Source organism: Neofelis nebulosa, chromosome 17, assembly GCF_028018385.1.
Source record: "Neofelis nebulosa isolate mNeoNeb1 chromosome 17, mNeoNeb1.pri, whole genome shotgun sequence".
Classification (NCBI taxonomy): Eukaryota; Metazoa; Chordata; class Mammalia; order Carnivora; family Felidae; genus Neofelis; species Neofelis nebulosa.
Genome location: NC_080798.1, coordinates 28,071,084 through 28,094,641, shown reverse-complemented (window position 1 = coordinate 28,094,641; position 23,558 = coordinate 28,071,084). Strand labels below are relative to the sequence as shown.

Below are 23,558 nucleotides of genomic sequence, written 5' to 3'. Positions count from 1 at the left end.
CCCCCCCCCACAATGTCGATGCAGGATGTTGTTACAGGTGGGGAAACTGAGGCTCAGAGAGGGGAGGTGACTGGACTGGCCCAAGGTCATGCTGAGATTTAGGGACAAAACTCAGACAGCAATGGAGGCATCTCCTTAGTCCCCTCCACTGCTGCTTCCACCTGTCCTTATCGTAGGCTGTTTCTCTGCCCCAGATGGAGCCGGTATTGCTGCCCAGACCCCTACTTGTACCTTCCACGGGGCGAGGGATAGTCCTCTGGGTCCCTGTCTCCTCAGCTACAGCCCCTTGGGCTCCCCACAGAAAGTCCTTTCCTGCCTTTGATGCAAATTCTTGCACTTTCCTGATAATATTCTGGGCTCTTCTTAACGCGAGGGGGTCAGCTGCGAGGCATCTCAGCAATTTATAATTCTTGAAAATTCTGTTTGGTGACATGAGTTAGCATTTAATAGACGCCCTGCCACCTCCTCTCTCCCTATTGTGACAAGCTCCTGGCAGAATCCTTTTGAGACTCAGGGTAATTGCACCACGCTGGGAACGGGAAGACCACGTTGTGCTTGAGTGCGTCTCAAAAACGTCTCCACAATAGACAGTCAGGTATGCGTTTGCTTGGCTTCAAGGTAATGATTTAAACTTAATTTGACCCTTGATGAGGAAGCCCATGTTTCTGGTCCGACGCAGCCTTTCAGTTTGGGCTTGCCTGCCATGCCTTCAGTGGTAACACAAATAATTCCTTCATAACAAGTGCCTTTCAGAGGATGTCTGCTGCTGACGGCTAATATAGAATTATTGCCCCTGAATGCATTTCTGTAATTACTTCCCAGAGATCTGTCTTTGTGTTAGAAGACATTTCACACTTTAGTAACATAAGTGTTTTGGGAGAGCACGAGCAATAATTATGAACAGTCTTCCCGTGGAAATAAACCTAAAAAAATTATAAAAGCTAATGCTAAAATTGGTTAGAGTCAGGGAGGAATTTCATTGGAATTTGATTCATGTATATTTATTCCAAGTATAATAACCTTTCCTGTATGGAAAAATTTTTTTTTTAAACAAAAGCAGTAATGATACAGAGAGCCCGCTTGCTAATTTTCGAGCAATACTGAAACTGAAAACTGATAAAAAGTGACAAGTTGCTGGAGACGGAATAAAGCGGCGTAATCGTGGAGCCCTGATAGGAGACATTTGCAGTAATGGAAAATGAAATGATTCACAGTGTGATCAATAAAAAATTAGCAGCATTTAATAAAAGGTTTCTGCTTCATGTTGACTAAAGAACATCGCAAGCAGTTTGAAATCTGAGTTAAGTGACAGTTTGAGGAGGAGCGGGGGGTGGTGATGGGGTGCGGGTGTGCGTGTGCATATAGATCACGCGGATATTGGCCATGGCGGAGGAGCCAGCCGGGCCCCTGGGGTGGGTCTGGAAGTTTCCTTTGCGCTGCCCACTTGACCTTTGCTCTGTGGTTAATTCTCTCCAGGTCTCCGTTCCTCATTGTGTGGGAAGGTTTCTCTGCGAGTCCCAGGCACCAGGCAGGCCTCGCTCTCCTTGGCGGGTGTAGGCCCAGTGCACTGCCCGCTTAAATCCGTCTCCTGAGTCGGGGGGACTCCCTGCCTGAGGGTTAGCTATATTCATGCTGAGGCCCCTCAAACGTGTTGTGTGGGCCCTTGGCTTTGTTCTATCAGCTGTCTTAGGGTCCGGTTTTCCTGGAGACTTCTGGAATGTCTTGCAGCCCACTTGTGGCACTTGATACCCTTTTGTGGGCCTGAGGGAGATCCGTGGAAAGCTGGCAGGCCTTAGCAAGTGGATGAGGTTAAGCGGGGAGGGACCCACTGGTCTCCTGAAGAAGCCCACTGCTCACATGGGCCCCTGGAGGAGTGGGGGGCCTGAACGGGGGGTTCAGTGGGAACCTGCTGCTTGCCAGCCGAGCATTGCCACCATTTGGCTTCTCCCTCAGTAGCAACAACATGGTGAGAACCACTCCATCAGACACGCTCCCTGTTCTCCAGGCGCTACTTCAGTATTCCCTGGAACGCACTGCACACCAGGCTGTCTCCATGCCCAGAAACTTGTTAATTTTTAAAGGCTTTCCACAGCCTTTCCACTGTGGCTCCTGGCCTCCCGGGGCCGGATGGGAGGCTTGGAGTGGGAGGGTCACTGGGGAGGGGAGCAGCAGCTTCTGGGTTACAATAGCAGCCTGGGAGCCTGGGAGCCTGGGAGGGCAGCTCCTGAAGACCAGGGGCAGGGAATCCTTGCTGCCCCCTGCATTCTGGGCCGGTGGGTAGGATCAGGGGCCTGTTCCTGGCTTTGTGCCCGTTTTCAACCCTCCCCAGAGATGCACAGACCTGTGGCTGGATCTCTGAGGGTGAGATTAGGAAGGGCCTTTCCAGGTGTGTCCACTCCACTAACATTTATTGAACGCCTGCCATGTGCCGGCCCCTGTGCTGGGTGCTGGGTGGGGGAAGGGGGAGCAAGATGAGCAAGACTGGTGTTGGCCCTGCCCGCTTGGGGTCTGCTCACTGGCACAGGAGACGGTCAGATGGCCTGCAACGAAAGGGCCATGGCTGTTGTGACCAGAGCAGGAAGGGGAGGTGCCCAGGGAGCGCCCTGAGCTTATGGGTGGCTGGTCGCATGGGGGTGAAGGTTCACTGAGTTGGGACGTGGACAGGGAGGAGGAATCACTGGGTGAACTTTTTGCACATGTTCTGGTTTTACAGCGGGACTCCTCCCAGAGAGCACCGTTCTGTGGGGTCCCCGGGTCCAAGGCGGAAAAGAGCGGGCTTCTTTGATTGCGTCAGAGTTCTGCCCTCGGGTCTGCCCCTGGCACAGTGATGAGTCACTAAGGTGTGCTGTTTTGAAAATGACTGCTCCACGGTCCATGCCTTAGCTTACAGATGAGGGCAGCTTTGGTCCAGGGAGGGTGCGACTTGCTGGGATCCCCCAGTGACCTCAGTGTGGCCCCAGGGCTCTGGGCTCTGTCTGTACCGCTTGCGATTTTGTCTTTGACCCTGAGTCACTTGCTCAGCCTGGCCGCTGGTCCTGGCTTTGGGGTACACAGCCTTTCCCTGCCCCCTCCCCTCCCCCACAAGGGGCTCCTCTTTCTGCTGCGGCCCCCAGGGGGTGATTTGTGCCCCAGCATCCCTGCCTTGAGTCCCGCTCCAGGCTCGGGAGCAATTAGGAACGCCAGGCCACGGTGCTGGCCACAAATTAGCTGGATTTACTGAGCTCCCCACGCTGCCCTGCCACCCTCCCTCCCCTGCCTAGCTCTGGCCCCACTTCTCCATCCCCTCCCTCCCAACGGCCGTCAGAGACAAAATGTGACAGCAAAGAGAGGGCAGAGTGGTCACAGCCTCAGGAGGTCACGAGGAGGTAGCAGCACACAATTTTCATGGTTCCAGGGTGGCTTTGTCCGACTGCTCTTCATTACTGCATGCGGCGAGATCCATTTTATTAAGATGGTGAGACTCAGAGGAGTGACACCGTTAACGACTCGCTGCAAAAATATAATTTTGTCCCCCTTTCGGTGAGGGTGTTTGTGATTGCTTTTTCTCCCCTTCCTGCTCCACCCCTCTCTCGTTCCCTCCTTCCCTACCATCTTTTCTTTCTGCTCCTTCCTTACCCATTGTAGTTGGGGGTTGGGGCAGGGGGGCATCCGCGGCCTCTCTCTCTGCCTCTGGGGTTGGGCTCAGCAGTTGAACACCCTCCGGGAGGGTAGTCGTGCATCCGTTCTGTAGGCATTTCCCCGTAAAGGGCAAGGTGCTTGTGATGGAATGTCAGCCTCGCCCTGTTAAACAGCTCTGCTTTTGTTCTTTGACGTGTGTGTAGCACCTAGAATAGCCGCTGACACGTAGTAGGTACTCAGGAAGTGTTTGTTGACTGACTTGATGTGTGGAGCCTTTGTGTTCCAGCTCTTGGGGCCCAGGTGGCAGGGACCTGGGGCGGCCTGAGCAGGGGGAGGTGATATCATCCTCATTTTCTAGGTGAGGTAAGAGAGGCCCAGAAATGTAAGCAGTCGAGGTCACACAGGAGTGGACTTGAATGCAGGTTCTAAGTTTCCAAAGAAGGGACACTTTCATACTTCTATCACTGCCCAGCTAACCTTTCTGTCTGGTGAGGAACGAGCAGATTGCCCTGGGCTCAGTGTGTCTATGGTTCCTGCTGGGCGTGCTTCATGGCAAGGACCCCCCTCCCCCACCCTGGCCCCCACCCCCCGCATCCAGTCCTCCAAGGTCTATTGTTTTGTTTCTGTTGTACTTCTTAAAACTTGAAGTCAGCATTTAAAAATCCAGAGATTTCACAAAAAAATATGGATTTCCTTCTTTAATTTATTTTGAGAGAGAGAGAGAGAGAGAGAGTGTGTGTGTGTGTGTGTGTGAGCAGGGGAGGGACACAGAGAGAGGGAGAGAGAATCCTAAGCAGGCTCCACACGGTCAGCACAGAGTCCGATGTGGGGCTTGAACCCAAGAACTGTGAGATCATGACCTGAGCTGAAGTCAAGAGTCGGACATTTCACTGACTAAGCCACCCAGGTGCCCCTGGATTTCGTTCTTTGAAAAAGAAAGTCAGGGACACCTGAGTGGTTCAGTCGGTTGGGCATCTGACTCTTGATTTCAGCTCAGGTCATGATCTCAGGGTTTGCAAGTTTGAGCCCTGAGTTGGGCTCTGAGCTGACCGTGCAGACAGAGCCTGTTTGGGATTCTTTCTTTCTGCCCTTCTCATGTGTGTGTGTGTGTGTGTGTGTGTGTGTGTGTGTGTGTGTGTATTCTCTTTCTGTCTGTCTGTCTGTCTCTCAAAATAAATAAATAAACAATGGGGCGCCTGGGTGGCTAAGTTGGTTAAGTGTCTAACGTCAGCTCAGGTCATGATCTCACAATTCGTGGGTTCAAGCCCTGCGTCTGGCTCTGTGCTGACAGCTCAGAGCCTGGAGCCTGCTCCGGATTCTGTGTTGCCCTCTCTCTCTGCCCTCCCCAGCTTGCACTCTGTCCCTTTCAAAAATAAATAAACATTAAAAAAAATTTTTTTTTAACAAAATAAATAAATAAATAAACTTAAAAAAAAAAAAAAGTCAGCTGATGTATCTGTACCAGGCCTCACTTTTCCATATGGTGACCATGTAGAGGATTTGAGCAGGGGCCACCCCCTTGGGTGGGTGTCTGTCTGTCCCAACCTCCCCACCTGACCTACTCATTTGTAGGACAGTAGAGGGCACTGGAGTTGTGAGCTTTGGTCCATTCATGGGCTGAGTGATGGGGAGAGTGGGTAAGCTGTGTCACCTGTTTGAGCCTCAGTTTTGACCTCTGTAAAATAGGTGTAATGGTAACATCTCCCCTGTGGGGCCATGGGTAAGGGGTACAAATGAATTAGAAGGTCTGGTCTGACGGAAGGGATTGCCATCCTCTATGCTGCTTATCATTTTGGGCTCAGTTCTAGAATTCCTGACAACTAAAGAGACATCCTCTGGAAGATTCAGTCATTTCTGCGGTCAGCCGTGGGCCTGTGGAGAGGGAGACCCTGTACCCCGTCCTGGATCATCAGCCAGGGTGGAGCATCCTAGTGAGGCTTGTGTGATGCAGCCCAGGTCAAGTTCAGCGGCTGACTGACCATGGCTTTGCGATTCCATTCACAGAGCCGTCAGCGCTGACAGGGGAGCAACAGGCACCCCCGCCCCCCTCCCCCCAGCCATCCGGAAGTTGTTTCCTTATTTAAGAAACGGAACTTGGACAGCAAATTATGTGTTAAAATATTTGCCTACAGGTCTGCTGCCAAGGGGACCCTTTAGGCTGAGTGTTAAATGTTACCCTGCTGCCTGCACTGCAGATATTTTAAATCTGAAGATAAATAGTGGCTGCCTCGTGGAATTTGGGGCCAGCAATGGATGCACAAGCAGAGTGTCTAATTGGGGTTGGCAGGCTCCTTGCCCAGCCCCGGCCCGGCCCCTCCCGTCCTCCATACCACCAGCCCAGGCGTGCATGCGTAAGTGCTCACAGAGCCGTGTCCTTCTCTATAGGCAGAGCCCAGACGCTGAGCTGAGGTTAAGCCAGGGGTTTGACCTAGCGCCCAGGTTCTGGAAGTGCTCCCTCCCACTCTGGCCCTCGGGAACACGCTGCTAGTAAAACCCTTTTTTTAGGAAATAGGCAGGCTGTTAGGACGGAGTATGCGTTCTCTATTAAAGAAAAACGCTGCTCTAGGAAAAACGCTTTGGAAATGGTAGACACCTTCCTGGCTATGAATTCTATGGGGAGCCCCCCGACTGCATTCAGGGGGAGAGCGCAGGAAAACTGGCTTGTGAGCTATAAAGTAAGCATGTCTACACCGTCTGCCCAGGGGCTTGGCCGAGACAGACCCCCGGCAGAGGTCACGCTGTTTCCTGGAGGAGGTGGGCTTGTCACTTAGTCAGGGTCACAGGGCGTGGAAGGGGGGAGCCTGGACTTGAGCCCAGGACTTTCTTCTCCTGGTCCAGGGGATTTTCTTGTCTGTATGGACATTTTCGTGCCTTCAGGTAGGCATAGTGCATGGACATTCTCCATCCTCAGGAGCCTGTGAGGGTCCGCTAGAGCTTTCTTTGTGGAACAGTATCTCCAAATCTTGTGCAAGTCACGATGCTGCACGCATTGGTTTGAATGAGTGATAACAGCAAAAATAAGATAGTCATTGTGGTTATGCTTTTCTCAAAAAGGCCTGCAGGCTAGGTATCGGGCTTATTATTACCTCATTAAAACACTTTAACTTTCTACAGTTTTTCTCAGAGAGGGTAAGTGACTCGTCCAAGGTCCCCCAGCTGTTAAGTGGTGGCATGCGGATTTGAACCCAGACAGGCTGGCTCCACAGTCTGAGATTCTTTTCCGTTCTTTGTCTGTCATCCTGACAGTCCCTGGAACGTGACTCCAGCTGTCTGCTGCTGGTGCGTGTCGTTGCTTGATGACCGCCTTTATTGCAGCAACTTGGCTCCGTCAGCCCCTCTGGACTCCTGTGCACTGCCGTTCCCCGAGCTTCCCGTACAGCCGGGCTCTCCAGTCCAGCCCTGGACGCGCCTAGAGTTCACTGTCTGGTGCTTCTGATTTCTGCGGAGGTGGATGTGGCCGCCTCCCATCCAAGTCTGCTGGGGAGAGGAGATGAGGAGTGGGGGAGGCGTTCCCCAGACCCCGGCCCTCCAGGGGCTGGCTTGGCTGCATCCCCACTGTCCCCCGGCACCGTTCCTGGCTTTCACTTTGCTCTCTGCTCCCCTGCACCCTTGCCTCTTCCCGCCTGCGGGGCCGCAGCTGCCTCTGGGCTCTACCCGCAGGGCTCCTGGCCTCACGTGGATCTCGTGTCTAGCCGGGTGCACAGTCCTTACATCCATGGCCGTCCATTCGGGGGGAGCCTCGCCCCCACCTGTCACAGCTGTCACGATGAGGCTCTTTAAGACAATAAGGAATCAGTGTCAGACAGGGGAAGGGACTTGCTCAAGGTCACTCAGGGGGCGTGGTGGGTGTACTGGCGCTAAGACTGGGACCTGGGTCCCTAACCGACGCTGGCTGAGGCTGCTGCCACTTGCCACTTACACCTCCCTTTTGACATTCATTGCCTCATCTATTCACTCATTCACCAGCCCCGAATTTGTTGAGCATCCTTCTGTATGGGCCTTGTAGGGGCTTTGAGGCTCTCAAGGTGAATGAGACCATGGAGCGCCCTGTATGTTTTAGCAAATCAGTGTATATTACGCCTGGCACTAAGTAGATCCTCAGTACATATTTGTTGGAGAAATGAAGAATGAATCAATGTGTGTGATCGTTGGCCCTGGTGTATCTCTCGCCTTTCAAGCTCTGCCCTTGTTCTGTCTATCCTGGGCTTATGGGGCATCTCCTGGCTTCCTGCCTCCCCTGGGCAGGTCCTCAGCACTGGGGCCCCAGAAGTGGGACCCCCGGTGGTCCTGGGTCGGTTCTGAGGGGTGCCCAGGGCTCCCTGCTGGCTGATCCCCATGGTCCCTCCCAGGAAGAGAAGGGACAGCCTTCTCACTGAGGTCCCTGCTGGCTCTCCTGCTGGCTGGGGGCCGGGGCCAGAGGGAGGAGACCCTCACTGGTGTTCTCAGACTAAGCCTGTCTCAGCTGGCCCTTGGGAGTGGTGAGGCCCCGCCAGCCCTGACTCATGAGCTCCAGAAGCCTCGCTGAGAAGGTAGGAAATGCTCAGTTCCCAGACCTGGCAGCCTGTGGGGCAGCCTCCCCCACCCTGGGGCTGATCCCCTCTCCCTTTTTCCTGGCACTGGGCTCAGCCAGCTGTCCCTTGCTCAGCCCTTTCTTTCACAGACATTCCCCTTTTGCCTTCCCATGCAGTGGTTAAGAGTCGAGATCTGTAGTCAGGAGACCTGGGTTTGAGTTCAGCCTCTGCACTTCCCAGTGTTACAGCTCATGTGTAGTCCTGAGCCTTGGCCTCCCCATCCTCAGAGTGGGGACATCAACTGTACCTTTTGCACAGGGTGACCGTCAGGAGGGCATGGGCTGTGAACATAGAACAATGCCAGCAAGTGCTCCCGCTGTGGTATCAGTCAGGGTGTGGGGGCGGGTGCGGGGGTGGGCGGGGTCACCTCCCTGCATCCCTGGCTAGGTTTCAGCCACCTCTTCCCTCAAGAGGATGTGAGGCCACTTTTCTTGCCAAGCGTCTCTTGCTGCACACCCTTTCTGCAGGGCCCGCTGTCCCTCATGTGTAATCACCTTGAAAGTCCTTTCTCATGGGCAATGGCTCAGTGAGGCTGCTTAGGCCTGGGGTGGGACAATTCACCACTTTCTTCCCTTTCTTTCTTTTTTTTAAAGCTTTTAGTTTAGTTTTTAGAGTAATCTCCACACCCAGTGTGGGGCTCAAACCCGTAATTCCGAGATCAAGAGTCACACGTTTTACCAACTGAGCCAGCCAGGGTCCCCCCCCCCCCCCCCACCTTTTTTTAAAAAAAGGTTTTATTTTTGCTTTCTAATGAACAGCAGTGAATCCACAGGGTTTTGTTACTGCCTCTCTTTGCTCATAGAAAGTTCCCCAAACCCATATCTTGGGCTCAGGGACTATGAGGTATACAGATGTGGTCTCGCGGGGTCCACCAGTCTAGGTGAGGAAGAAGCTGGCAGGACAGAGTGGCCCCATCGTATTTTAGGTGGAACCATTTGAGGTGGACAATAGTTGACTTCTTTGACTTAGGAAGATGGCAACTTCATGTGGTTCAACCTAATAATACTTATCATCGCCATATTGATGTTCAGAGACATGTTTCTTTGAAACCAATTTGTTCATTCATTGAACGTTCACTGAACCCCCTGCCATGTGTCTGTCTGTACCAGGGGCTGGGGAGACAGTACTGAGCACCGACCGAGCTCCTGCCCTCATGGAGCTTGTGGTCTGGTAGGGGAGCATTCCAGCTGTCTATTGCTCTGTGACAAACCACCCTCAAACTCAGTGGCCTAAAGCAACCATTCCTATTTCACACAGCTCTGTGGGCTGAGTGGAGTCCGTTGGTGGTCTCACTTGGCATTTCTTGTGTAGTTGCCAAGTGAGTTGAGTCTGCTGGCTTCTGAAGGCTCATCGGGGTTGGATGTCCAAGCTGGTGCTCTCCATGGCTGCCAGCTGGGAGCTCCATTGGGGCTGTCCACTGGAGCACCTGCATTCTCTCTCTGGCATGGGCTTCCCATGGTATAGCAGCTGGGTTCTACCTGGTAGTGTCCCAAGAGATCAGGAGACCCTGTGGAAGTGCAGTCCTTCTGAACTAGCCTCAGATATCCCAGAACATTCTTCCATTGCATTCTCTTTATTTCTTCTTTGAGAGAGAGAGAGAGAGAGAGAGAGTGAGCATATGAGTTGGGGAGAAGGGGTAGAGGGAGAATGAGAGGCCCTTACGCAGATTCCACAATCAGCACAGAGCCTGATGTGGGGCTCGATCCCATGACTCTGGGATCATGACCTGAGCTGAAATCACGCTCAGCCGACTGAACCACTCAGGAGCTCCTTCCGTTACATTCTAATATCAAGGGAATTACTGCAGCCAGCCAGCCCAACAGGGCCATTGTGGACAGGAATTAGACCCCTCTTCTTTTTTTTTTTTTTTTAAATTTTTATAATGTTTACTTATTTTTGAGAGAGAGAGAGAGAGAGAGAGAGAGAGCGAGTAAGAGTGCACCATTGGGGGAGGGACAGAGAGAGAAGGAGACACAGAATCCAAAGCAGGAGACACAGAATCCAAAGCAGGCTCCAGGCTCTGAGCTGTCAGCACAGAGCCCGATGCAGGGCTTGAACTCACGAACTGTGAGACCATAGGACTCTTAAACCAACTGAGCCACTCAGGTGCCCCTAGACCCCTCTTCTTGATGGGTGAGTGTGGGGTCTCAATACAGAAGAGCACATGGGATGCAAGGTGTTGCTGATGTCTGTGTGAAAATGCGGGGAGCCGCAGGGAGGAAAAAAGTTAACCTACAGGGGCGCTGGGTGGCTTAGTCAGTTAAGTGTCTAACTTTGGCTCAGGTCATGATCTCACGGTTCGTGAGTTCGAGCCCCGTGTCGGGCTTTGTGCTGATAGCTCAGAGCCTGGAGCCTGCTTTGGATTCTGATTCTGTGTCTTCCTCTCTCTCTCTGCCCTTTCCCTGCTTGTGCCCTGTCTCTCTCTCTCCCTCTCTCTCTCTCTCTCTTTCTTTCTCAAACATAAAAAAGCATTAAAATTAAAAAAAAAAAATTAACCTACAAAAGCATGAGTGAACATTGTGCCAAGCACACTGGTGGCAAAGGGAAGGGCCCTATGGGGAAGGTGTGTCACCCATGTGACATTGGTGCTCGGGGTCGCAGGGACCCCTGTTAGGCAGGGGAAGAGTCACGTGGGAACGTGAGCATGAAGCCCTTGGCAGAACAAACTTGCAGTTCGAGGGCTTGAAAGAAGGTCTGTGTGGCCGTGACATAAGTGATAAGTCGGCGAGGCCAGAAGAACTTTTCCTGGACCTTCGGGGCTGGGACAAGGACCCCACATGGGATTTTGAAGGGTTTACAGATTCCTCAACATCGTTTTCATGGAGTGTCTACTGTGGGGAGACCGTGTAGCAGAGCTGTTAGAGAGTCAGAACCAACTGTATTTGAAACCTACCGCTGGTGGCCTTGCTTTGCACCAGTGTCCTTCCAGAAGGTTTCTGGCACGCAGCAAGTGCTCTGGAAACGCTAGCTGCTCTTGGACTTCTGGCCAAAAGGCAGGTGCGCACATCTGAAAACAACTAGGCTATGAATTGTCCAGAGGGGTGTGTGAGGCTGGGGAGGTGGGGAGCTTTGTCAACAGGAGGAGAGTCCAGAGCTCGGTGATCCTCAGGGAGAGGGCCCTATTCACAACTGCTCAGCTCAGCCAGGGCCTTCCCAGCATGGCTTCTGATTGCTCCAGGTGGCCCCCAGGAGGATAGGCTCCAGGGCCCGTTTCCTGGAAGTCCTTCCCAGCCCCCCGAGGGCTCCCTGGAGAAGAATGCACTCCTTGGCCTGCTGACTTTGCTTCCTCCAGCCGGGCTGGTTGGAGTGACCAGTGGGTCACCTGTAGTTCAGGTGCAGACACTGAGATCACAGTGTCAGAAACTTAAGGCAGCGCTTGGGTTGGGGACCCAGGGCTATTGGTGGCCTCTGAGCTCTGCCTTCTCCTTGCTCGCTCAGGCAAGGACTCACGGGGCCTCCGGGACTGGATGGAGACAGGACACGGGACAGGCAGGGCCACCCCTGACCAGCTAGAGCTGGGTCAGTGGAGGAGGGAAGGCCCATTCATTCGATCCCCAGGGCTTCCTGAGTAGCTGCACTGAGAGTGCCCGGGAATGAGGAGACCCCAAGAGTGCTCCAGAGAGGCCGGGGCCCCTCAGAGCTCTCTGTTCTCTTCCCCTCCTGCGCCTTAGAGAGCTTAGGGCTCTGACAGGCCCTGGGTCTGGGGGAAGGGTGTGCTGCTTAACACGAGAACTTGTAGGTTCAATCCCCTGCATGGCTTTGGATGACCCCTCAGAGCCTCTGTTTCCTCATCTGCACGTGGAAAAATAGCATCATTTACTCTTTTCCCCTAGTGTGAGGTTCAGAGACTGCGGGCAATGAAAGTGTCTTACAGGGAGTAAAGCCCAAGCCGGATGGAGGGCTTCCTGTTTTGAGGTCCTGAATCTGCTGACACAGCAGAGGGCCCCTTCAGGACTGGGTCTTCAGTGGGGGGTCCTGCTCCCCAACTTCTTCAGGCCGTCATCTTTCCTCTCTGGCTTCCTGAGGGGCAGGCTGGCTGGCCCTTGTGACCCCGTGGGACGTCAGGGGATGGGGCCCCCCACCTCTTCCCGCCTCCCCTCCCCTGCCCCTTTGTGAGCGGCCACCTTGCCTTTCCATTAGTAGACAGTGGCAGGGGAGGTGACAGTTCCTTAAAACAGATTTATACTCTCGGATGACTTTATGGGTTTTTGCCTTATAAAAACCTAAGAGTTGACATTCTGATTTATCTACTACTGAGTCAACAGGATGTACCAGATTTAAAGAGATCAAATGCATTGTAATGTTTGTGGCTCCAGTTGTGGATTAGATGAACTATTATGGAAAGTGCTGCCAAGTAAATATGGCAAAATTAAATATGTCTATTAAATTGTGTGTTAAGTAAAGTAGCACAAGTGTGGTGCCGAATGTAACTTAACTATCTGGAGAGTTGGTGTGATAGAATAAAGCTCGAGTGATAGTTCTCTTTTTCCCCCCCTTCAGAAGATTTTTTTTTAAGGAAAGAGACTGTAAACTAGGAATTTCAGAGACGGGCGCTTGACTGTGTAACTGTGGTTGTGTGATGACTTATAATATTGAAGGCTCCAAATGATATTTTTCATTTCTTTGCTTTCTATTTCTTGTTGCCACCGCAGCGGCCGATCAGATTTCCTGAGATAAATATGCTGCCTGGCTTTTAATGGGATTTCTGTATTGCCGGGAGTTGGCATGTTCTGATAATAAAAGAACCTAAAAATTGTACATCCCTTAATTGGTAAGAAGAGAGATGTTTTGATGGGCCACAAATGGAAACATTGATTTTTACTGCCTCCGAGCAGTTGCGAGCAGCGTGTCAGGCCACGTTCCCCGCCACGGAAGGCGGCAGCTGGCTCTCCAATGAGCTGATTTGTGTTCACAGGTTCTTGATGTCGGGTGCTTTTGGAAGTGCGCATTTTGTGCAGATGGGAGAAATAGAGCCCTTATAACATTATCTGGTTCTAAATTGAAATATTTATAGGACTGTGGCTTCCACCTCGAATCGAATGCATTCTTTGCTTCGTTTCTCTTTCTGGCTTTGGCGACTAGTCCTCGGGGGTTTAAAGGTTGTGTGCTGAAGGCTTTCTCTGTAACTGCAGTGTTATATGCTACATGCACGTGTGCACCCATGCGGGCACACGCACATCTTTGCATCTGCGTATGTGTTTGCATCAATGTCTTTACACATAACAGAGATTTCTCTCTTTAATTCAAATCGGTGCTAGTTTCTGGATGGGTAGATTGTTTTCCAGGACAGACCGTGGAAGGGATAACACATGCTTTGATTTTCCAGTTCGAGTCTTTGTACTTGAATGAGGAAGTTTAATCCACTGACACTTACTGAGATTACTGATACATTCTGTGTGTTATATTTACCATGCTTTTTTTGCACTTTGATTTACAAGTTCTTGATGTGCCCTATTAATCTCTCAGATTGAGGCCGTGCTCCATTTTCCCTGGCTGTGCGGGGAAGTGCACTACACAGGAGTTAGGATGTCTAGGAGTTAAACATCTGTAGGGTGCTGGGGATTTTGCGCCCCCCTGGCTGGAGGCCAGGTGCCATACCTATGACATGGGGATAAAAAGCCTGTCCTTGTCTGTGGGCAGGACCACATGATTGCTTGAGCCCCCTTTTAGCTGTAGGATGGGAGAGACTGTGAAATGGGGCTATGCATATGGAGTTAGGGCTTTGAAAAAGTGTGGCACTACAGGAAATGAAACGCATCACATTATCATGATCATTAACTCACTTTTCTGTACAGTTTAGCCATTTGCACAGTGCTAAGTGCAGAATAGGCAGTTTATTTTAAACAAATTGGCCGGGGGGGGCACCTAGGTGGCTCAGTCAGCTGAGTGTTCGACTTCGGCTCAGGTGACGATCTCGCTGTTCCCAGGTTTGAGCCCCTCATCGGGCTGTCTGCTGTCAGTGAGGACCCTGCTTTGGATCCTCTGTTCCCTGCCCCCTCTCTGCCCCTCCCCCGCTTGTGTGTGAAAATGTTCTCTGTCTCTCTCAAAATACAAACATAAAAAAATAAATAAGTAAAGACATTGGTTGGTGATTCCAAAGCTGGTTCTCACTGTCTAGGCCTATCCTGGGGCACGGGTGAGGGCTCAGATACATTTTAGCTTGTGATTTGACTATCTGTGGTCTCACAAACACATGTGCTTCCTTGATTCCAGAATCAGGACCTCTTTGCAAAGAACTGAGCCACTATCCCCGCATTGGGAGGCATGCTGTGTGGAAGGTGAACTTGGCTAAGGGATCTCTCTTGCTTTAAATTGCAAGGCTTTGGGAGAGACTAAAAGCTCAGGCGCGTTAGGAGCGGCTGATGAAGGCTCTGGAGGAGTGTATAAGAGAATTGGGTTTTCAGGAGACAAAACGCTAAGGCATCTTCACCTCTGCGACAGGTCATGACCCCCAGCATCCGTGCACAGAGGAAGATGACAGGACGTCCCCCTAGAAGATTTGCACCAAGAATTAAAGAATCTAGTTGAGAATTATGGCACCACATGCTACAAAAACCCCCCATATATTAATATACTGAGAGGTGTCAAGAATAATGGACCCTGGGAGGTAGAGTAATTAAACGTATCTTAATAAATGCTGGGCGATCCTTTTAAGACCCCTTCCCAAGGCCCCGTCAGCTGACATGGACTGTATTCTTCCTGTTGGCAGGAGGCCTGGAAGGAGAGCCGGAGTGTGATCGGAAAACCAGCCGTGCGCTGGAAGACAGGAACAGCGTGACAAGTCAAGAGGAGAGAAATGAGGACGATGAAGACGTGGAGGAGGAGTCAATTTACACCTGCGATCACTGTCAGCAGGACTTTGAGTGTCTGGCGGACCTGACGGACCACCGGGCCCACCGCTGTCCTGGAGGTAATGCTAAATAACACTGGGATTCTGACAGGTGGTTATACGGATAATTGGACATAGCAACAGCTTGAAGCCTCGAGTGAGATTAAAGAATTAATAATGTAATTTTACAGTTAATGTCATTTTATTGTGGTGCCTTGGGTACCCTGTATCCGCCTTTTAAATAAAATTAAAAATAAAAGCAACAGCTTTCTGGCAGGCAGGAATTTGGTGGAGACACCCTGTCTCTGCTTCCCCAAACTGCAGTCTATAGAATATGGGCCATGAGTGGGTGGGGCCTGCACCCTGGATTTCTGGAAGGCCTTTTAGAAACCCACCAATTAAGAGGTTGTTAGTGCAAAGTTAAGTAGCTTAAGTGTGGAAAGCTGCGTGAAGGAGTGTGCTCTGAGGCAGGGCTTGTATGGGACAGGGAGAATTTCAAAGGCCAATAGGCAGAATGTCTGCACAGGCAGAAAGGCATCTGGTTCCACCTCTTTGCTTGGCCTCCTGCTTCTCTGAGGAGGACGGGGGTGGCTGGGATCTGTCCTGTCAAACCTGTAGTCAGCCAAGACCGTGGCCCTGGTTCCTGTGTTGTGGCAGCCTCAGAGAAGGTGGCCAAGGCCACAGTTTGTCAGGAGCTATTTAAGACCTCATGAGTCATGTGTGTCTGTGTGTCTGGGTCATGTGGGTGGATGGAGTGGGAGAATGGGGGCATGTGGATTGCATGGGGGTGTGGCAGCCATGCTCCAGGGGTAAGGGGTTGACATATTTCCAGGCCCTGAGCAAGGATTCCAGAGCATCTGTGTTCCTTACATAGCTATCCCTGGCATCTCTCTCCACCATGCATGTTGATGAAACACTTTGGATGCTGGTTTCTGGGGGAAAGGAACTAAAAATCTCAGACAGTATTCCAAAGGGGCCTGTCATCTGTTTTTGGGGGGAAATTGGTTGGTAGGAAGTACGTTGGGACTCAAAATTCTTGCTTCCTCTACTTTTCATGCCTTCGTAGAAGTTTGAAAGCCAAGTGTTTGGGGAGCTATGACTTTCCCTCTAGTGACACCTGTACCTGCACAGCCTTGATTAGACCAAGTCCCTCGTTCTCAACCTCTGGAGGGAACAGATCCCAAAAACAGTGGACCCAAGAGGACTCTTACAGTTTTGGACTTTTTGGGGCTAAGCAAACCAAATGCCAGTCATTTGGGACTTGTGGTATTTCAACCATAGGCAGAGGCGATGGCCAACTTAGAAGCTCAGACTCAGAATTGGAAGGGATGTATGGCGTTGGCTTTTCAGTGCCCTCATTTCCTGAGGGAGAATACTGAGGCACTGAGAGGGAAAGGTGACTGATGGAGGTTAGCTAGTGAGTCGGTGGCTGAGCCAGGACCTCTCTGGGACCCTGGGCTGTGTACTCTCATCCTTGAGAAAACAATAGATGCCTGTGTATTTCTTGATTTAGCCAAGAACTGAGGTGGGATGTTAACTATACGAGGATGAAATATTGTCACTGACTTTGAAAACAATCAATTAATTGATCTTCTAATTAAAAGTGATTGTCTTTATTTGCTAAGTGTAAAAGAACACGTGGGTCTCAATTAGCATTGATGTGGGACCCCTGAGGCCCCCTGCGGACCCCTGCAGAGTGCTGCTTCGTGGAGTCTCTGTGGCTCATGGACTGAGGCCCCATCCCGGGCACTACTCCATTCTTCAGAACCAAGGAGGTACTCTTGTCTCTCTCCACACCTCTGAGAATGGTGGTGTTTCTAGGAGGAAGAGGACGAATGTGAGGCTTCGAGGCTGTGTATAGGGGATCTGTGCTAGAAATAGTAGCTAATTGTGCTTCGGTCCTGGGCAGGATTCTTTTCCCGATGGCTGTCTCTTCTCTACGTAGCCTCAGATGGGCTGACATCACAGTAGCTCTGTCTACAGGGTCTTCAGCCATCTTTACTGATGCTGCAGATAGCCACCGATACTCCTGCCTGCTTCTGAACAGGACCCTGCTAACGACCTCCATGGGGACGCGGGAGCCAGGAATATCCCCAAGCCCTGGAGCATTGGAAGGGAGTCAGAAATTCCTTAAAAGAGTATGGGAAACGACCTTGCCTAATAGCATCCCTGAGAAATTCATTACCGCCCAGTAAAGGTGTGACCCAGTCTGGGAGAGTCTCCCTGATGTGGAAGAAATATGTGAGGAACGATTTTCCCCCAGGTCTTAGGTTCTGAGGATTACCCAGTGACAGGATCAATCACTGGGAATTGTGGGCATATTTTTCAAAGCGAGTCCCTCTCTAGGCCACCTGCACACTCTCTGAGCTGCAGTGGTTTCCCACTGCATCCCCAGAGAAGTTTCTGGAGCTCCTGGGGTGGGTATTGGGGCCCATCTGACCGAGGGGGGCTCTGACACCCACTCCAGCCAGAGCTGTCCACGTTAAAAAGTCTTTTATACCTTGGGCTTTAGCAGAAGATGTGTGAAAATTGGCTTCTGCTTTAAAAGCTTGAACTGGCCCAAAATGTGGTAGCAGGTCCTCCCAGGCTAGACTCACGGGTCTGCTGGATGCTCATCATTGGTCTTCTAGTCCTGCACTAGGGACGACGACGCAGGTAGGCAGCGTGGCCACTCTGTCATCCTGGAGGGGAAGGTGGACCCTCAACAGACAACGAAGACCATTTCAGAGATGGCCATGCTCTGCTGAGGCTGGGCGGGCTCTGGGTGCTGGGCAGATGTTTCTGAGGGAGCAAACAAGTCTTGTTTGGAGGGAAGGTGGGGTGCTCTCTGCTTTTGTGAATTTGGGGCCTCAGGGCAGCGCCACCTGTCAATCCCGCTGTCCTCTCCTCCTGGAACTGGAATTAGGCCTTGGGTGTGAACAACACTCATCCCCACTCATGTTCTGCAAGAGGGCTGTTACTGCTGGAACCTGGAGGCTGCACACCCCTTGCCAAGCAGGTCCGTCTGGTGCAGTGGAGTGGGTGGGGGGATTTGGGGGGAGCGTCTTGAGTGTGGTTCTTCTTGAAAACTGCTTTAGCAGGGTGGCCTCTTGGCTCTTTCTGTGTCTTTCTGTGGATGTTGGGGTGGGGGTGGGGCAGTGACTTGTTCCATCAGAATCTGGGAGAGTAGCTGAGGTTTGGAGATTTTCTGAGGGGGCTGTGAATTCACCATGGAAGGTGGAAGGGCCTCTTGCCAGGATGGCGTTGGTGGCATTCATAGGGAGAGCAGGCCCCTGGAACTCTGCACCAAAGAACCCTCACTTGCAGAGATCCTGGAACTTGAGAAGGCACCCTCTCCATTGTCCCTTAGCAGGAGAGGCTCTGCTGGGACCAGGAGAGGCTGTTGAAGCATGAACTTCAAGAACCCAGACCTCAGGGTGCCTGGGTGGTTCAGTTGGTTAAACGTCTGACTCAGTTTCAGCTCAGGTCGTGATCTCACGGTACATCAGTTGAGCCCCCATTGGGCTCTGTGCTGACAGTGCAGAGCCTGCTTGGGATTCTCTCTCCGCCCCTTCCCCCCTCACTCTCTCTCAATATAAATAAATAAACTTAATGAAAAAATTAAAAAAAAAAAAAGAACCTGGATCTCTTTCTGTCTCCCTCTTTCTCTCCATCTTTCTGCCTCATTGTCTCTCATTTGTGTCCAAGGAGAAACCAGCCTTAAACCCACAAGGCATCAAACACTGCATCCTTATGACACGAAGTGAGATCAGCAAGGAGCCATCCGCTCTGCTGATGCTCACACCCCAAGTACTGATTCCTGCTTGCTCCCCGCCAGACCCTGTCCACAGGGTGACTTATGTTCATGGGCTTGGCGTCGGGGGCACTTGCCATTTTGTATTCTGCATTTGTTACCGAACATTTTCTGAATGGATTTCCATGCTGGGACATGATCTTCTCCATTATCCCTTTTTTGGGGGTGAGGGGTAGGGGAATCCCTCTTTTTTTAACATAGCAGCATTCAGGCAGATAAAACTTGGGTTGCTGGTACTGTGTCTATATACTACAAAAATATTAGATTTAGACCAGTCTGCCAGAAGACTAGGATTTCTACAACAGAGTTCACAAAGGCTGACTTGATGCCTGTGATGGGCTTGCCTGTTCCTCACGGAGCATCATTTGTAGGCAACAGATGAGGAAATGTCCAGAGCGTTTGGTGGCTGTCTGCACTGATGATAGAAAGTCTCCATTACTTCAGGCCCTACTAACTTGAATGATGTCAGAACAGGGAGTGAGCCGAAGTTTACGTTGACCCAGTTTGTGAAGTGTTGGCCAAGCACGTTTGGACCCTATAAACGGTTGCAGGCAGGTGTTTTTCATCATCTTCTAGAAGCCCAGAGGACTTCAATTGCTTTAGAAAGTATCTCTGGGAACTTCCTGGGGCACCATGGAAGCAGGTACGAGAGGTTTGATTTACCCAGGGGCTGATTCCAATTTTTTATGTGCTCATTGAAGCAGGTCAGCTGTGGACCTTCAGTCTGCATTCAGGTGGAATGTTTTACGGCTTTCTGGTACAAATACTACCTTTTAAGGATACTCTGTGATTTAGACTGACTGCTGCTTTGGCCCAAATTAATGAGGCTGACTGCCCGAGGACATTTGGGTGCTGGATCTGTGCTGTTGTAATGTTTTAGATCCGACTTTCATAGGGATGCTCTTCCTTGTGACAGGACTGGGCTGTCAGCAGGGGTGTGCACTGTGCCAGTCCTGGAATGTGGCAGGTCCCCGGGGCCAGAGCACCCGACGGCTTCTGGAGATCCCTACCCTCTTTGCTATAGGCATCACTGGTGGGGTTTGGGTTTTCATCGTAGGTAGGGAGAGGCAGATGGAGTCTCTTTAGAAGGACTGAGGCTTCCAATTCTGGGCCTGTCTGGGCACTTGATCCATTATAGAAATTGCCTGTAGGACCAGGTTGGAGCTGAGCATTGGTTTCTTGGCTACAGGTGCCATTTCCTGGTCTGTGACTCAGACCATGCTCCTCACTGAGCACAGAAAGTCATTCTTGAAGCACATGGGGTCCCTGCTGCCCCCCAGGGCTCCAAGTCTGGGCTGCAGGCTCCCTGATTGCTCTCCCTGAAGCCGCACCCCTGACAGTGCACAACACTGGTCAGATTCAGGAGTTATTCTGCAGTAGTTTTTTGTTTTTTGTTTTTTTTTCAATCAATTAATTTATTTTTGAGGGGGGGAGGGGCAGAGAGAGAGGGAGAGAGGGAATCCCGAGCTGACTCGGTGCAGAGCCCGACGTGGGGGATCATGACCTGAGCCAAACTCAAGAGCCAGAGGCTAAACCGACTGAATCACCAAGGTGCCCCTCTGTCATAGTTTTTAATGTGTTTATTGCTGGTCTCCCGCACTACTGTTCAGCTTCCTAAGGACAAGAGTCATGTCCTAGCCCAGTGCCTGGCACAGAGTAGTGCTTAATATGTGCTTGTTGGATCAAGGAATGATTCCATGTAGTCTTCATAACAGTCCCAGCATGGAGATCCTTTTTTTTTTTTTTTTTTTTTTTTAACCATTCATCCCCATTTTACACATTGGGCAGCTGAGGCTCAGAGGGTTACAGGTTCTTGCTGAAGGTTACAGAGCTTGATTTAAGACTTGAGGTCCAAACAGCTCATGGAGAGAACATAAACTGGGGACAGTGAGCAATTTCCACCTAAATTCCAGACAGAAATAGCTTTTTTGAATGCTCAACTGAAAAAAAAAAAAAAAAAAAAAAAAGATGGGGAGAGGTTTGTTCAAATAACAACAGCAAAAAAATGTGCTCCCTGTGGGTTAATTTTGCTGCTCCCCCTTTGGCTGCCCCCCACTTCCTGAGGACTGGGACTGAGGAGTGTTTCCCTAGCCCCTTCAGAAAGGCAGACCCGCCTTTTCTGGCGAAGGTGAAATGCTGCTGTGTAAAAAGCCGGGTGGAAAGTTAATTACACCCTGGTTTGTTCAGCTGTGGCCAGAGTGACCTGTGGGCCCTAATTACAGGGCTGGGGCTGCGTGAAGGCTGGCACCTTTGCCAGCCTCGTTCCTGTCCGCCGGCTGGCGGGATCTTGCCTTTGTGTGCAGGCTCAGGCCCTTTCTCGCTCCGACAGCATGGGTGGGGGCCCTCCCTGCCTTACTGCTCGGGGCGCCTCTCGTACTGGTTCCATTTGGGCAAAAAGGAGTCGGCACGGGCCAGCCGCTGGGCATTGCACTGCCAAGTGCACAGGTGCAGGGCGCGAGTTCCTTCTGCCCGTGGGGAGTGTGCACTGCGCCTTGGTGTCAGCCGTTGTCTCGCAGTGCAAAAGGCTTGGGGGCTTGAGCACAATTAATACCCCCACATCAAGAGCTTTCCTGCATGCAAACAGCATCCAGTAGAAAACACGGAGGAAGGAAGGATCCCACTCACGGTAGTCACAGAATGCATAAAGACCAGGGAGCAAGCCCAGGAAGCAACATTCAGATGTTTGGAGAGGACACGCAAACAAGCCAAATCAACTATGGAGGGACACATAAGAGATTTCAATAAATGAAAAGGCGGGCCTTATTTTTGGATGGAAAGATTAAATATCGTACATATGTCAATTTCCCCTAAATTAACTGTTAACTTTATGTTAGCCTGTGAAAGTAACAATGGGATTTGGTTAGAAATAGACAAGCTGATTTCTAACATTCATAAGGAAAAATAGGCATGCAGGGAAAGGGAAGAAAATTCTGAACAAGAGGAATGATGGTAACCAGATCAGATTTCATTTTTTTATTTTTATTTTTATTTTTATTTACTCAGTCATTCACTTTTACAGTAGGCTTCACGCCCAACACGGAGTCCAGCACGGGGCTTGAACTCACGACCCTGAGATCAAGACCTGAGTGAGATCAAGAGTTGGACGCTTAACCGACTGAGCCACCCAGGTACCCCCCAGATCAGATTTTAAAGCACATTCTGAAGGTGTAGGAATCTAAGTGGTGTGGAACAGATGAGGGGCACAGAAATGGGACCTCAGTAGAACTGGAAATTTAGTGTATGAGAAAGGTGTCATTGTGTGCCAGTGGAACACAGATGGATCACTCAGTAACCGGGGCTGGGATGATGTGGTATCCGTCTCAAAGAAAGGAAATTGGATCTCTCTCCTCCTAACGTCAGAACAAATCCCAAATGGATCAGAAATCTAAACAGAAAAAGAAAACTTAAAAATACTAAAAGAAAACATAAGTGAGTTTTTAAAAAATATAATAGTATCAGAGTGGGGAAACCTTTTCTAAATATAACCCTAAACCCAGAAGCCATAAAACAAAAGACAAATATTCAACCACATAAAAATAAAACATTTCTGCATTGCCAAAACCACAATAAATCAAACCAAAGACACATATCACAGGCAAAAGCTATTTTTCCTTAGTGTGTAAGGAGCTCCTACCAACACTAAGAAAATAACCAATAAATCAACAGGGAAGCAGGGCAAAGTCTGGGCTGCCTGAGGCCAGCACCTGCTCAGATTGGTTGTGCCACACTGGTCTTTAAATATTTGGAATACCTCCCATGTGCAATGGACAGAAATGGAACCAGAAAAAGATATGCTAGTGGGATCTTACACATTTAGGGAAGGGTAAGAAACTTCTTTAGAGTAGGAGAACTGTAAATTTAAATCACAGGAAAATACTTACCAGTTTTAACCGACCAAACTGGCAAAGACCAAAATGTTTACCAGCCCATCGTGTTCGTGAGGATATATATCCTTGATGCCAAGGCTTGGGGTCTTCTCCTCTCTGTCCTTGGGGTGGCCTTGGCCTATGGCTAGAACATGTAGTAGGTGCTCAAGAAAAGTTTGCTTATTTTGTCCCCAAGGAGGCCACAGCCCCTGTGAGGTAAGAGCTGTGAGATAGCAAAAATAAAGGCTACACATGCTGTGTCTGGACATAGTAGGTCTTCAATTAATGAATAATCAGAAGGGGGAGTTACAGAAGAGATGGTTTATTCATTGAATAACTATTTATTGAGCATGTGCTTTGTGTAAGGGCCCTTCTGGGTGCTGGGGTTGTGGGACCTGTTGATTTAAATAAAAGGTAACTCAGTGGAGAAGGTGTTCACTTCACAGAAGCATTCTGTAACTTGTGAGGCAATAATGCCGTAGGTGGCCTTTAAATAGCTGGCTTCCCCACTGCCTTTAAAAAGATGCTTCCAGGGGGGCGCCTGGGTGGTTCAGTTGGTTAAACGTCCAACTTCGGCTCAGGTCATGATCTCACGGTTCATGAGTTTGAGCCCCGAGTCGGGCTCTGTGCTGACAGCTGGGAGCCTGGAGCCTGTTTCAGATTCTGTGTTTCCCTCTCTCGCTGCCCCTCCCCAGCTTGTTCTCTCTCTCTCTCTCTCTCTTTCTTTCTCTCTCGAAAAAATAAATAAACACTAAAAAAAATACAGAGATGCTTCCATGCACAGAGACATCATGCCCCACAGCATCTCTGGAAGATGCTAATGTCCTGTTAGTGTGCTGGGAGGGAAGTGGATGGGCTGGACGAGTAACTGTCCATCTGGG

At 50.6% G+C, this 23,558-nt stretch overlaps 1 protein-coding gene across 2 annotated transcripts in view; it reads left to right on the top strand.

The window, feature by feature from the left end:
- ZNF423 (zinc finger protein 423) overlaps positions 1–23,558 on the top strand; it is a 332,888-nt gene that overhangs the window by 98,614 nt on the left and 210,716 nt on the right. For both annotated transcript variants that reach the window (XM_058707782.1, XM_058707783.1), the window contains exon 3: positions 14,899–15,099. In XM_058707782.1, the coding sequence (XP_058563765.1) occupies positions 14,899–15,099 (201 nt within the window). The remainder of the gene's footprint in view (positions 1–14,898; positions 15,100–23,558) is intronic.